The 16328-nt window shown below is 32.7% G+C and overlaps 1 protein-coding gene across 1 annotated transcript in view; it reads right to left on the bottom strand.

Annotated features, from left to right (window-relative positions):
* The window catches only part of LOC145248127 (sphingomyelin phosphodiesterase-like), an 86461-nt gene that overhangs the window by 11960 nt on the left and 58173 nt on the right, over nucleotides 1-16328 (bottom strand). Inside the window, exons 8-11 of the mRNA XM_080109938.1 lie at nucleotides 11775-11862; nucleotides 5746-5828; nucleotides 2336-2534; nucleotides 403-492 (exon numbers count right to left, since the gene is read on the bottom strand). Coding sequence (XP_079966064.1) covers nucleotides 403-492; nucleotides 2336-2534; nucleotides 5746-5828; nucleotides 11775-11862 — 460 coding nt within the window. The remainder of the gene's footprint in view (nucleotides 1-402; nucleotides 493-2335; nucleotides 2535-5745; nucleotides 5829-11774; nucleotides 11863-16328) is intronic.

The following is a 16328-nucleotide window of genomic DNA, read 5'->3' as shown; positions in this document are numbered from 1 at the left end:
AGTTTAAAACCTTTAAAAAAAAAAACACGTTTTTTTTTTTTTTTTTTTTTTTTAATGAAACCTTGGTCCTTGCTCCTTTAAGTGAAAAAAGAATTAGGGCTTGAATTACATTTTTTGAGTAGTTATAAGCTTGGAAAGACGGGTGGAATTATTCACTATTTTTCACGAAATTTCTGACACACCTAGGTCAGCATTCACCACCAGCTTCTCAAATTGCCTGGCAACTGCATTAGCTGATTCCAGAGGGAACTTTTTTTTTTTAAATACTAAATAGATCATGACATATAAAGGCTAAAAAACATTTAAGGATTTGCATTTTCATTTGTGACTTCACGCTACAATATTTGCAATTGAAAAAATAATAAAATGGCAACAACTTGCGGATAATTAAACTGAACCAACCTTTGCGGTATATTCTAATTTCCATTCAGCTTTTTTGGATATGTTGGCCTCAGTTAAATTCAAAATGTACGTTTCATGGTCCACCACAGTCTGAAAAAATAAAATAAAACCAAAATTATATTGTGACAACCTTACAATTTTTACATCTAGGGACCCTACATCAGTAGCAATTAAGTTAGCTAGTGTACATTTTGGTAAGGGTTGCATTTAGTGCATGATAAGCCAAATTTGTAAAGCAGAATCGTTTCCAGGGTTGAATGAAAGATAGATGATATAAAGTTGAGACAGGGGGCCGAAGTTAAACATCATAGACCAAACAGAGATGATGAAGAATGGCATCACGTTTTTGAGCTGAGAGAAAACCAAGGATTTCAGATCAGTCTCTTCATGGAAGCTGTGCCAACGAGCCACCATCAATGATGTAGAAAACTGATTACTAAATTCCTCAGAATCTGCCAAACTCTTGTTTATGGAATTTGGGGTTCCACACATGCTCTTCTAACACTTTTTCAGAGGAGTATGCAAAAAGGCTCCATGAACCTGCTCCACTGTCTCTGCTGATGTTGATGGCCGTCCTGGTGATTTAGGTATGCATAAGTATCCCTTTTCTTGCAATTTTTGTTGCCAAGTCCTAATTTGTTTTTGTAGTTGATAAAAATGCCAAACGTTGCACACAAAAACTTGAAACTTTTCTATACAAGCTGTGAAAATTTGTTCCAGTCGTGCTGATACCAGTTTTTTTTTTTTTTTTTTTTTTGAAGAGGAGGAGGGGTGGAAAAGGAAATGGAGGATGGAGAGGGAAAGGGAGGAGAGGAAAAAGAAAGAGAAGAAGGGAAGGGGGCAATAGGCACTTTTCACTTTTGGTGTACCAGTTCTCTTGGTTGTGCCATCATCGTTCTTCTTCTTCTTCTTCTTCTTCTTCTTCTTCTTCTTTTTCTTCTTATAATTATAATTATAATTATTATTATTATTATTATTATTTTATGTATCCACATGAAATTTTATATATCTATTTTTAGTATTTACTTCACCAGTGATCGATACATCAGTAAAACTAGATAGTAAGATCTATGCCATGCCATCCCATTTCTAATGTAAAAGTAAAGAGTTCCTGATGTGTGATCCTAAATACTAGTAGTCTCCACATTACTTTAACATTAGAAAGGGCATGGCATGGACTGCTTATAACAAAATGGAGAAGATCTGGAAATCCAATCTTGCTCGCAAATTCAAAATCCAAGTCTTCCGCGTTCTTAATGAGCCAATCTTACTCTATGGATCTGAAACTTGGACTCTTTCAGCAAAACAACAGCGTCATTTGGATGGATGTTACACATGTCTTTTGAGAAGAGTACTAAATCTCTCATGGCCAAACTCCCAACTGTAGAAATGATATATGGAGATTTACCAAGGGTATCAACCTCAGTTTGTAAGAGACATGTTCAGTTTGCTGGGCATTGTGCACGTGCCACAGATGAACTTGCTTCATCATTTGTACTGTGGAGGCATCCATCATCATTTGTACCATGGAGGCATCCATCATCATTTGTACTGTGGAGGCATCCATCATCTCACAATCGATCACAAAAGTTAACTTTTCCAGATAGGATACAATAAGATACATTTTATTTCTAAGGAAGATCTTTTGGGTGCTAATGACAGATAGGTAATACTGGAAGGGTGTAGTGAGTTCAATCTTGGTTGGTGCCGCAAGATGATGATCATGAAGAGCTATAGCCTGACGAATACTGACGAGGTGAAACGTGGAAAATTCCTAACCTTAAACCCTTCAAGTAAAAAAGATAAAAAAAGGTTTGATTTAATAGTGACAGATAGTTGATTAAAACATAACTAAAATAAGATCGTAATAGTCCAATGATTTGAGTGGATTAGGGCAGAGTGGAGAGATTATGGTTGTCCGCACAGAACTTACCCACGTGCTTTGTTTGTTGCCCTTTCGATCTGCATCAATGTGGTAGATACGGAAACCCGGGTTCAATCTCGTATGTGGGGTGACACTTCCTGCAATGTAAGCGATCGTTTCCGGTTGAGAAGTTTGTTGATTGTAAGAAACCTGGAAGCTATCCGTGTGTGTGTGCCCGAAGAATTGTGCAACCACAGTGTTTTTGTATCTGTTACGAAAAATGAAAAGATAATTATGTGAATAGATTACATGTATCTACAAACTGAAAAAAGAGTCGCGATAAGGAATATTAACAAAATCTACACATATTTCTACATTTGGTAATTATGCAATATAAGAACTAATCATCAGAATCGGAGTGGTTTGCAGAAAACGCTGGGAGGGGCCAAACGAAAGTGTCTTATGATTTTTTTATTTATTTTTTTTTGCGCAAACTCTGGCTAATTTTCTCAATAAAATATATGTTGGTACTTCTGTATTTATAAATCCATGATTTCTACCAAGTTACTCAGGTGTGCCAGGCGGATGACGGGAAGAACCGGAAACGGTGAAGTAGTTTTCTGTATATTAAGACATTATTTTCCAATGTATTACTTAATGAATTTCTGTGGTCGTTGCCATTCTTAACATGGGGAGGGTGATGGTGGTGGTTGTAAAAATTTGTATTTTTTGTAATAAGGCTTTCCCAGCCATTTCCGATTATTTTTGTCATCTGTTAGGCACACCCGAGTAACTTCATGAAAATCGCGGTTTATAAATGCAGAAGCACCAATATGTTTTTTTCTGTCGGCTAATTCAATGAAAAATTAATTGAAAAATCAAAATTAAAATTGGACTAAAAAAAAAACAAGTGAAGCAGGCATACATAGTGAACGAGGCATAAAAAAAATGACTAAGTTCAGCATTGCCCCCCCCCTCCCTATTAAGCCCTAAAATTTCTCAGAGGACATCAAATCCTGGTGAAAATGAACAAACAGTGCAGTTTTAAGCCTTAACATATGTAAATTTGAGTTCTGCACCATGCAAAAAAAGAAATGACTAAGTCCATCATTTGGCGATCTCCCTCACCCCACCCCATTTAGCCCCAAAAGTCCCCAAGGCCTTAACATATATAAATTTGAGTTCAGCACCATGCAAAACTGCTAAATAGACATACACACAGAAAATTTTGGACAAAAATGGTAAAATAGTTCCAAAAATGGAGTGTTTTTATTAGCCCTAAAAGAGCCCCTGAGGCACACCCAAGAGTTATCGTGAAGTATAGACAAACAAAATTATATAGAAATCAGTTAGTTACAACTTTTCAGAAAGTTTTATAAAAATCCAAGGCATCAATTTTTTTTTTTAATAATCACAAAACTGTCAATTTTAGCCATTTTAACCCGAAAAGCTATCCTAGGGGAGGCAACTGGAGTTTTCCTGAGAAAATCTGTTCTGTTACATTTTTACTCATATCATGTTTAATGTTTGTACAAAATTTTAAAAAATTCCAAAGTGTAGTTATTGAGAAAAGTGTAGACAGACGAACGGACGAACAGACAAGGATGAATTTACCTTTTGTCGGGGGAACAATAACATTAAATTTAAAAAATAATAACATTACATTTTAAAATAATAACATTACATTTTTAAAATAATAACATTACATTTTAAAAATAATAACATTACATTTTAAAAATAATTACATTACATTTTAAAAATAATAACATTACATTTTAAAAATAATAACATTTTAAAAATAATAACATTACATTTTAAAAATAATAACATTACATTTTAAAAATAATAACATTACATTTTAAAAATAATAACAACGTTAAATTTTAAAAGTAATAACGACGTTGAATTTTAAAAGTAATAAAACCTTACATTTTAAAAATAATAACAATATTACGTTTTAAAAATAATAACAATGTTACATTTTAAAAGTAATAACAACATTACATTTTAAAAGTAATAACGACGTTAAATTTTAAAAATAATAATAACGTTACATTTTAAAAGTAATAACAATGTTACATCTCCAGATATAATAAAACGTTTGCAGAAATTCCTCTCTGGACCAAAGTAGTTTAGGTTTACAACAACAGATGGCACATACAAATTTATCATGTCTATCTTATGTAACTTTAGAACAATATTTTAGACACATTTAGTCATTAAAATAAAATCCTACATTACATTCTAGGAGCAACACCGTCACAATTGCAGAATCTATAGAGAAGTAGTTCCAATTTTTCCCTTTAGATCTAAAGTTCTCCTACCACTCCCAGTTATCACCAGGAGGAAATATACATATTGTCCCAGCACCCTTCGTAACTGTATCAGAAACTCATAACATTATCTTTCAATTTGCCGATTCAAAAATGATAAATTCTTCCTTCTCTAATTCCACCAATTCTCATTGGCTGAGAGCTGACCAATCCATTATTCTGGATTACTCATCTTATTTCATAAACGAACACTCAAGACCTTTTCAAAATATGGTGACTATCTCTACACGAGGTAATCATTTAAAAAATATTAAACCAAATACAAAGATACTAATCGCTCATAATCAGAAATTTAAGTAGAACGTTACATTTTAAAAGCAATAATAAGTTACATTTTAAAAGTAATAAGAATGTTACATTTTAAAAGCAATAATAACGTTACATTTTAAAAGCAATAATGACGTTACATTTTAAAAGTAATAACAACGTTACATTTTTAAAGTAGTAACTACATTAAATTTTAAAAGTAATTACATTATATTTCGAAAGTTATAACAACGTTACATTTTAAAAATAATAACATTACATTTCTAAGCTAGCAAAATGAGTGACATGCATGGGCAGACACTGAAGTTACATTTCCTTAGATTATTTCTACATTATTCATGGATTCTTGAATGCGTATCCTAATAGAGATAGAAGTTCTAATAGAAATATGCTACACTTTTGCCCCTGGCATTGTCAGGTAGCTCTGCTAGTAATAAACAAATAAAAATAAATATGAATATGTCAAGGGTGTGAGTTCCATTATAGAAACGTTGATTTAATTTGAATAAAATAAAATACACATCAAGTGCATCAAATTAAATCAACGTTTCTATAACGGAACTCACACCCTTAACGTTAATCTTGCGTTGCCAACGCACAGTTCTAACATTTCAAAATACAACCGTTGAAAACAACGCGCGGCTCTTTACAAACGGACTTTTCTTCCTCCAACTTTACAAAATGGCAAGAAAGAAGAAGAGTAAAAAAAAAAGAAGAAAGAATACAACATACTAAGGATGGAGTTTAGCTCCGAACTATATTTAAATTATCAATTTCAAACAAGTAAAACATTTGTTTATTTTGCTAATATTACGTTGTGATTTGGCTTTCAAGCGCACTTGATGCATATTTTATTTTATTCAAATATGAATATATTACCTGCTGAGAATATTGAAATAATTTCGTTGCCATTCCAAAAGGCATTCCCAGTCGCCTGGAGAAACATGTCCAATAATATAGACCTGAAAGACAATAAGATTAAAAAAAAAAATATTAAAAAGCACAAAATATTTTTTAAAGTTTTTTTTTTTTAATAACATACAAAAGTAATAAATCTAAATTGTTTATTTAAAAAATCTGATTTTTTTCTTTTTCAAATTTGACACTTTTTGTCTGTTTTTATTTTTATAATGGAGATTTCTTTATCTGTTATTTAAACAGAATATCATTTTTGTTTTATCGTTATTTCCATGGCAAGTGCTCATCTAAGCTCCAATTTCTGGTTCCCCCTCATCAATCTTTCATGAAAAACATCCGTCTAGCTGAAACCACTGTCACTAACTTTCCCCACTCTTTGTTCGTGGAATCTACGTTTTGATTTAGGCACAGGCCTAAATCAAAACGTAGACTCCGCGACCAAAGCTTCTCTCTTGAAACTGCACGCCTATGGAACTCTCTTTCATTTGCCTGTTTCCCAGCTGACTAGAACTTGGTTGTCTTCAAGTTCAACATAAACAAATTCTTGATGAACCGCCCCTTTAAGTAATCCAAATTACCAAATTTCCATTAATAACGATTACTATGATATTACCCATTGATTACTGTACACTCAATAACCCTTATCCTCGAGTGGCTTTGATAAATGGTGACTCCTATGTAAAAAAATAAACAAAAAAACACAGTGAATGTGAACAGCCGAGAAAAAAAATTTGTGCAGTTGAGAGAGTGTTTTGTTATTGATGTTGTCCACAGAGTCTACATTTACTATTTTCCTATGTTATATGTATTTTAACTTTAATATAGTTTGGTCTGATCAATTTATTTTGTGAAGCTGTTAGTAACCATTTCGTTTCTCTATTCAAGTGTCCTTTTTTTCAAACCATTAACATGTGTTTTTGTAGCTATCTCCTTTCACGGGTCATATACATCGCCCATGTAGGTTCTTATCTTCTCATTTTCATTTCCTGTTAGTATAATTTACTCACTAGGAGTTTTCACTCAAGTCATCATGAAAGATTTCTTTTTGAGAACAACTTGTGGTGTTCTCTGTAGTCTGAGTGACAACAAGTCTCCCCAAATTTCCAGTACTCTCCACCTCTTATCTATACATTAATACAATAGCGTGTTTGTTATTTTTTGTGTCACGCTTACATCAGTGTTGTTTAATTGTTATGTACTTCCATTTCTTTTCATAAATGATTTTACCAAGAATTCTTCATAAGTTTTGGTTTCGGTTTCGATTATAGCTGTTGGACTTAAGTCATTTATTTTTTTTATAAAAAATTTTATCAAGAATTCTTCATAAGTTTTAGTTTCGGTTTCGATTATGGCTGAAGAAACTCAAGTTATGTATATATATATATATATACACTTGTGCCCGATATTATTCATACCCCTCGGATCTTTGAGATTTCTATAAGAATATTGCTCAAATCAGAAGGTAGACAATATTAAAGGGATTTCAAACAATAAATCAAGCATAAGCATTTAATTTAAACTCAACAAATAAATAAATTATGCAAGTTTTAAACATTATACAAAGAAAAACAATAATGGCACTAGTTCAAAATTATTCATACCTCTCTTACTAATAGTCAATAGCATGCCCTTTATTCTGAATAATTGCCTGTAACCGTTTGGGATATTTATCAACAAGGTTTTTACAAGCATCAACACTGATTTTTGACCATTCTTCAATGCAGTAGTTCTCCAAATCCCTCAAATTTCTAGGTTTCCGCTTTTTAACCTCAGTTTTCAATATGTGCCAGAGGTTTTCGATAGGGTTCAGGTCGGGACTCTGGCTAGGCCATTCCAAAACATTAATTTGATCATCCTCAAACCATTTCTTGACTATTTTGGCAGTATGTTGTGGATCATTATCCTGTTGAAGGACCCAGTTTGGTCCTAAATGGAGCTTCTCCGCATCCTGTCTAATGTTTTTCTTGAGTATCTCCAAATATTGCTCCTTCTTCATGGTTCCATCTATCTTGACCAAACTACCTGGACCACTAGCCGAAAAGGAGCCCCAAAACATTAGGTTACCACCACCATATTTCACCGTGGGTATGGTGTTCTTTGGGTTGTAAGCTTCTCCTTTCTTCCTTCAAACGTAAGAAGCATCCATATGGCCAAACAATTCAATTTTTGTTTCGTCAGTCCACAAAATACTTGAGAAAACGGACTCTGGAGAATTCACATGGGTCCTAGCAAACTTTAGACGTGCTGCAAGGTGTTTTCCGGTGTGCAATGGAGTCCTTCTTGGTCTTCTTCCTTTCAGACCATTTTCATGCAGAGTCCTTTGCAATGTTTGCCTTGATATTTTTATGCCAGAAGACTCCAGATTTTCTAAAATGTCCTTATTAGTGGTGGTTGGATTTGCATTAACACTTCTTACAATATTCCTGGTGGCTCTAGCAGACAGTTTCCTTTTCCTTCCTCCACCAATCAAGTTGTTTGTTGTGTGGTGGCTCTGGAATTTTTTGATGATGCTCTGTACTGTTGCTGTAGGGACCTCAAATTTCTTGAAAATTGACTTGTAACCTAAACCATCCTTATGTGAATTCACAATTTTAGTCCTAAGATCATTGCTAAGCTCTTTTTTCTTCCCCATTCTAATAATTTTTATTCTTTTATTGGTTTTCAGTTGATATCATTTTAATTTCTGAAAAATGCAAAAAACGAAATGAAATTAATCAAAGGTTGTATAAAAGCATTCAAAATAAGAATCAAACAGAAAACAAACAGTCAGAAACTCGATTAATACTGAAAAAATAAGGGGGTATGATTATTTTTGAACATTGCAGATTTTATAAATAGCTGTATATTTCTTTTATTATAAGTATCCCGAGATTTTAAAATGACGAAAATGATCAGAAGAGGTTTATTAAGAATATGTATCAATATGGACGTAAACAATAAATTCTTACAAAAGTTACACCTAATAAACTCAATTTTCAAGGGGGGTATGAATAATATCGGGCACAAGTGTATATATATATATATATATATATATATATATATATATATATATATATATATATATGTATATATATATATATATATATATATATATATAGTGGAAATGATAATTAATAAAAACTGAAGAAAGTGCTCAATACTGTTGTAGAGCAAATATGCGTTTTATTCTATTTTTTTATGTGTACATGTGACCGTTTCTTTTAAGTATATATGTGTGTACGTGCGCATGTGTGTACCTGTGCCCGCGACCGCTAGCTAACCCTCCACACAATTAACAACAAAATAAAAACTAAAAATAAATAAACCGAATCATAGCCCCCCCCCGCCTCCAAACATAAGCGAACACCCAACAGGTCAAGACATACTTACCAAGAAATCATCTCACCAACAAGACGCATAAAAACGTTAACATTAAGATTCGAATTTTAAAGTAACCCCCCTCCTCCCACCCTCAAACATATTCCCCTTCCTCTCCATGTATCCCTATGCCCTCAGGCACACCAGAAATGAACTTCCCACCCAAGTTCCTTAAACCCCCAAATTAAAACATTACCGACATACCAAGCGCCCCCTCCCACCTCCCCCCCCTTGTTCCCTTCCTCTCTTTCTTCCGCCCTCCTCGCAACCCCCTGACCTCATTCACTCTTCCACTCTTTCATCCCAAAATAGCGAACATTTCTGTAAAAGTCTGAGGAAGCTACAGACGGCCAAAAAAACAATAATGTAACTTAACCTAAAAAAATAAAAACGTGTATATATATATATATATATATATATATATATATATATATATATATATATATATATATATATATATATATATATAAATTACAATAAGTTTACCAAGGTAATCAAAATGGTAAACTTAAAATATATTATAAATATTAAAGAGTTAATATTTACAAGTAAAGTAATCTCAACCAGATGTAAAAGCTCAATAAAACCGAAACGGAAATAGAGTGTGCTTCCTTTTTAACTCTTTTTAAGATGTTTTTTAACATGTTTTATTAATCATTTGTTCATATATATATATATATATATATATATATATATATATATATATATATATATATATATATATATATACATTTATTTTTTTCATGTTTTTATTTTGGTTTTGATTCAAGCTAATGCACCCAAGTCATATGGATAGATTTTTTATTTTTATTTTTGAAATCGAAACTTTATAATATATAAAAATCGATAGAACATTGACTCCATAATAATATATATGAAATCTGCAAGAATTAAAATATCATATTTAAGCGTAACTTACGACCAGGCTTTGCCGGGCGTCCCTGCTAGCTTAGATAAATACTTTTGCAGTTTTAAAAAAAGCTGCAATGATATCAGAGCGTCTCCCTTTTACACTGAACATCTACAGAATGCCAACATCAATATATTACATATAAATGAGTCCCCTGTGGAATTTCCACAGGCCCCGCTAATTATTATTATTATTATTATTATTATTATTATTATTATTTATTCATTAGGAATTCTCATACAGGTCATCATCAGTGGTCGCTACTGACAATAACCAGTGGTGTTCCCTAGAGTCCAAGTGGCAATAAGTCTCCCAAGATTTCCAGTATTCTCTACCTCTTTTGACAACTATTGCAAATGATTTTATGTTATCTCAACTGCTACTTACCATTGATTTCTCGTTTACAACGACTATTGGTCTTCTCTGGGATTTGAATGGCAATGCCTCCCCAAGATCCCAGGTATTTTTTTTTTTTTAGTGTTATCTAAACAAGAGTTCCTCTCAAATTTGCGACTGCCATAAGGACTTGATTGTGTCACAAAGGATTTTTTTAGTTTTTTTATGGAGGAGGTGAGGGTGGGGGCTTGTTCAAAATTTCTCCATGCAAATTAAAACTGAAGAAAAATCTGTATGATGTACTTGCTCGTGATGGAAAGAAAATAGTGCACACAAAAAATCATGTAAATTAATCAAGTAGTTTTATTTTTAATTAAGAAAATCAAATTTTTATAGCTAAACTGAGCAAATATCTCATGACGCCATCTTGAAAACAGTCTCAAGGAACAAGGGAGATAATTCTAAACAATTCAAACTGTTGCGAATTTTTTAGAAAGCCATTCTTAACATTGGGAGGAGGGCATTAGAAAAACTTGTATTCATTTAAGAATTATTTTCTTATTTAAAAATAAAACTACTTGTGCAATTTATGTGATTTTGGTGTTCGATATTTTCTTTCTGTCGCGAATGTGTACAGCATACAGATTTTTCTTTATTTTTGTTTTTCGTAGAAATGGGGGGATTCTGGACAAGCGTCAACTTTTGTTGGTGTGTCATGCTTAAATTTGAAATAGCATTTTCATTAGTGTGTCACACTTAGGTTTGCAACGGCATTTCCGTTGGTCTGTCACATTTATGTTTGAAGTAGCATTTTTATTGGTCTCTCATACTTATGCTTATACTCTCTCATTATTTTTAATGTTTCAAGGCTGGTCGCCTTGCTGCTTCGGTTGCTTGGAAACCTGGGTAGAAAGTACCAGTCAAGAATCTGTCATCGACAAATCAATTTACATAGCCCAGTACCTGTCGGACTAAGGTATGACACCTAGGTATTACCTAGGAAGTCTGCCCTCCTAGGCCTTGCCACCTGGCTTTTGGATGGGGCAAGTTGTCTGATGCAGCCCTGCCAGGAAATGCCAATAGCGATGCACCAGTGCCCTTTCTTTAGGGGCGCTGGCTTGACATCCCCACCTTCTGACCTTGTGTCACATCTTAATGTGGTGGGCAGCAAGTAAATATTTACTTTTTTGTCTGTCACACTTTGGTCTAAAATATCATTTTCGTCAGTCTGTCACACATAGGTTTAAAATGGTATTTTCATTGGTCTGTCACACTTTGGTATGAAACAGCATTTTCATTGATTTGTTATGTACAAATTTAAATTATTTTCATCATTAAACTGACTGCATGTTTATTAGGCCGACGTGTGTTTTTTGTTTTTTTTTACCTTTTCACCGTGATCTTCTGCTTTTTGTAATTCATCGACCAACCATTTTAACTGTCCGGCAGGATCAACAGAATTCACAAGCAGCCAACTGCAAAGAGAAACAAAAAATGCAAAAATGAGAAAAAAAAAAAAAAAAATGCAGTGGCTGAATGGCAAGCGATTCCAACGAACGCTAAAAAGCAAATGTCTTTAGTTGCTAATCTCTTTCCTTACCCACTCCCCCCCCACACACACACCGTTTCGTTTTAATTCACTTTCCTCCTCGCTCTCCAAAGTAGAGAAATTTTCACGGCAAGATGTTAACTGAAAGTATTTTGAACAAATAGAAATCATTTCCAACCTCAAGAAGTAACACGTCTCTGTGAAAATAGTAAGCCAAAGCAAAGTTAGAAACTCCCATGAGAAAGAGTCAACAAGATAAGTTGTCACCAGCTGCACCTGCACGAACGGCTGCTCAACAGCCTCCCACTCTCCGTGTCTTTTTGGCCGGAGAAGGTGTAAAAAAAAAAACTCAATGACTCACACACCAGCATTTTTCATCTCGTGGGCACATTTCTGCACACTAGCAACAGTCAGGCAAACAGAAACGAATTGCTACTCACAGCTATATGCACATTAACAAAAACAAAATAAAACAATGCACACACACACATACACAATGCCACGCTGCCAAATGCTCATATATGTATATTATTCACATATGCATATATTCACACTATGCATATTTTGACTAAAATTTTAACCGAAATTTATTTGGTAAACACGTATTTGTGTATAAATGACTGAAAGTAACTTTTATATTCTTATTTCTTGTATAAAATATTTTCTTATAAAATTTCTGTTTCTCTATTTTCATTCACAAAACTCTATTCATTTTGTTCAATTTTTATGACTTGCCTCAGCATAAACACCCCAACCTCTCCATGTTAAGAACGGCTTTCGGAATAAACCCCCTCCCCAACCTCCCCATGTTAAGAATGGCTTTCGAGGTTGGGAGGGGGAATATTCCCAAAAGCCGTTCTTAACATGGGGAGGTTGGGGGGGGGTTTACACAGTGATCACCACTTATCAAGGCCCAGAAGCAACTCAGGGATAAGGGTTATTGCAAGTACATTACGTTAGTGTGGAGATTTGATGAAGTGTTTACTTAAGGGGGCGGTTCATTAGGAATTTGTTAACATTGGACTTGAACACATCCAAGTTGTAGTCAGGTGGGAAGCAGGCAAACGGAACAGAGTTCCACAGGCGCGCAGTTCTAAGAAAGAAGCTTTGTTCATGGAATCCGCGTTTTGATTTAGGCACAGATAAAGAGTGGGGGAAATTTTTCACAGTGGTTATTCCAAAAGCCGTTCTTAACATGGGGAGGTTGGAGTGCTTATAATAAGCTGGGGCATGTCATAAAAATTTAACTTTATGTTTTAGTTAGCACTTGCTATCTAGTGACCGTTCTATTATTTTAATGTTTCATTAATTTCTATTTTATTTATATGACTATACTAGCATTTCAGCCCGGCATTGTAGACTCAAATTTGACAGAGTTATTGCGTAGGGAAATGTACACAGACAGACACACAGGCAGACACAGACAGGCAGACAGGCAGACACTTTCACTTTTATAGATATATAGATATAGCTTGTATTTTCTTAAGTCTTTATTCATAGCAATAATGGCCTTTGCTCTGTATAACTAGATTCCATCTGTCAACGAGCTTATAAATGCCTCGCTTGTAAAATTCTGTAGGTTTAGAGGTACAATCTGAATTTAACTTATGTTCAATCTCATCTCGTAATATTAACCTAAGGCCATCTGAATGTTTTTTTGGGTTTTTTTTTTTAATTCTCGAAATAAGTGATAATCTGAGGGAGCTAGTTTAGGAAAGTATGTAGGATGAGGCAATATTTCACAACCAAATCCTTGGTCAGTAGTGCTGTGTAAGGATGAGCATTATCATGATGGAACATGGCTTCCTTTCCGTCGGCTAAAGAAAGTCGTTTTCGAGTCAACATGAGTAAAAATATTGCAGAAACATATTAATTAGGCTTTAATAATCTGAAATAAAAAGTCATAAATTAACCATGGTCATTTGAATATACATGAAATAAATTACAGTGATTTAAAAGGCTCCTTTTATAAACCGGCAAAATCTTTTGCACCGACTTGACAGGAAGAGATATTATAGGGAGTTGCTAAATAAAGTCGCATTTATCAGTTAATGACAAAAAGAATGCGATGTTTGAATACGAAAAAACAATTATGAAAAAAGATTATGGAGGGAAACCTTATATTTGACCCTGTTTGGTTACTAATTGTTTCTTGCTGCCAGCTTTGTAAATGTTTTGTGAGAATGCCTCAATAGTCTCTCTCAATATTTATTGCAATGTTTTAAGCATAGTTTGTACTGCGTATGATCACAAAGGCTTGAACGATTATATTTATAGCCAGGGGTGATAAGAATGAAATAATTCGATGTATAAAATTATCAAAATAATTTTTATATTAACTGTATAAGATTATCAAAAAAGCTCTTTGAATTCACTGTATAAAATTATCCCCAAAAAATCTATTTGAATTCGTTGTATAAAATTGCCAAAAGAATTTTTATATTAAATGTATAAGATTATCAAAAAAGCTCTTTGAATTCATTGTATAAAATTATCAAAAACAATCTATTTGAATTCGTTGTATAAAATTACCAAAAGAATTTTTATATTAACTGTATAAGATTATCAAAAAGCTCTTTGAATTCACTGTATAAAATTATCAAAAAAAATCTATTTGAATTCGTTGTATAAAATTACCAAAATATTTTTTATATTAACTGTATAAGATTATCAAAAAAGCTCTTTGAATTCACTGTATAAAATTATCAAAAAAAATCTATTTGGATTCGTTGTATAAAATTACCAAAAGAATTTTTATATTAACTGTATAAGATTATCAAAAAACTCTTTGAATTCACTGTATAAAATTATCAAAAAAAATCTATTTGAATTCGTTGTATAAAATTACCAAAAGAATTTTTATATTAACTGTATAAGATTATCAAAAAGCTCTTTGAATTCACTGTATAAAATTATCAAAAAAAATCTATTTGAATTCGTTGTATAAAATTACCAAAAGAATTTTTATATTAACTGTATAAGATTATCAAAAAAGCTCTTTGAATTCGCAGTATAAAATTATCAAAAAAAAAAATCTATTTGAATTCGTTGTATAAAATTACCAAAAGAATTTTTATATTAACTGTATAAGATTATCAAAAAACTCTTTGAATTCACTGTATAAAATTATCAAAAAAAACAAATCTATTTGAATTCGTTGTATAAAATTACCAAAAGAATTTTTATATTAACTGTATAAGATTATCAAAAAAGCTCTTTGAATTCACTGTATAAAATTATCAAAAATAATCTATTTGAATTCGTTGTATAAAATTACCAAAAGAATTTTTATATTAACTGTATAAGATTATCAAAAAGCTCTTTGAATTTACTGTATAAAATTATCAAAAACAATCTATTTGAATTCGTTGTATAAAATTACCAAAAGAATTTTTATATTAACTGTATAATTATCAAAAAAGCTCTTTGAATTCACTGTATAAAATTATCAAAAAAAAATCTATTTGAATTCGTTGTATAAAATTACCAAAAGAATTTTTATATTAACTGTATAAAATTATCAAAAAACCTCTTTGAATTTTTCAGTCATAGCTTTTCATCTGGACATGAGGGGAGGACCACTACTGATCCTGAATGAATTAATACTACCATTCATTACCTGAAATTCTTTACAATTCAAAGCTTCTCTGACTAGATTAATACTGCTAAATCTTGATTGGGCCAACTGTCGCACTTGATTAATTTTCTTTTATTTGTGATAGGTTTATTTCTTTTGCTTTTTTGGTTCGTTCTTATATTACAAGAATGGCTCTCCACTCAAGAGCATGCCTGCTTCATAAAAGTTGTTTGGGGACGTCACACTAAACATGGCTGAACGTCCCTTCGATTAGAACCTTTTTCACACTCTCATTCAGCATCTTTTCTTTTTCTTTCTTTTTTTTTTTTCAAAAAGCTCAATGAAAGTTGCGTTGTTTGTGTTGCCTACCTTTGGTCGACTCTTCCAGATGTAGTAGTCATAAATAAAATAAAGACTTATTTTCTCTCATGATTCCGTGTCCTTGCTAAGCAATTTGGTCACACACTGACCAATCAGCTTACAGAGTGCATTGATTCCATTTGTCATCTGAAGACCTTCCTTAGCCTCTTTAGGAATCACGGTTGGTCAGCAAAAAGATCCCAGGAAGCATCAAAGAAAGACACCCCTTCTATCTATTTTTTTGTCCTTGTTCACTGGATGCTCCAACATAGATGATCTTCAATTGAAGATAACTGCTGATCGACTTTCGACAGCCTAAAGAAATTTTCTTTCTTCATTTTTTTTCAATTAGAAACTGCCCAACTTTCTGCTACTGAAATAAACCTTTTCGCTGTTGTTTTAAAATAGGTTTGGTTTTTCTTTCTGTGCTACGTTTTCGTTTACTAACATATTAG

This window comes from Euprymna scolopes, chromosome 26 (genome assembly GCF_053919585.1).
Source record: "Euprymna scolopes isolate OS-2025 chromosome 26, ASM5391958v1, whole genome shotgun sequence".
NCBI classification, from domain to species: domain Eukaryota; kingdom Metazoa; phylum Mollusca; class Cephalopoda; order Sepiida; family Sepiolidae; genus Euprymna; species Euprymna scolopes.
Note: the sequence above shows the minus strand (reverse complement) of the source record. Positions and strands in the feature narration are given on the sequence as shown.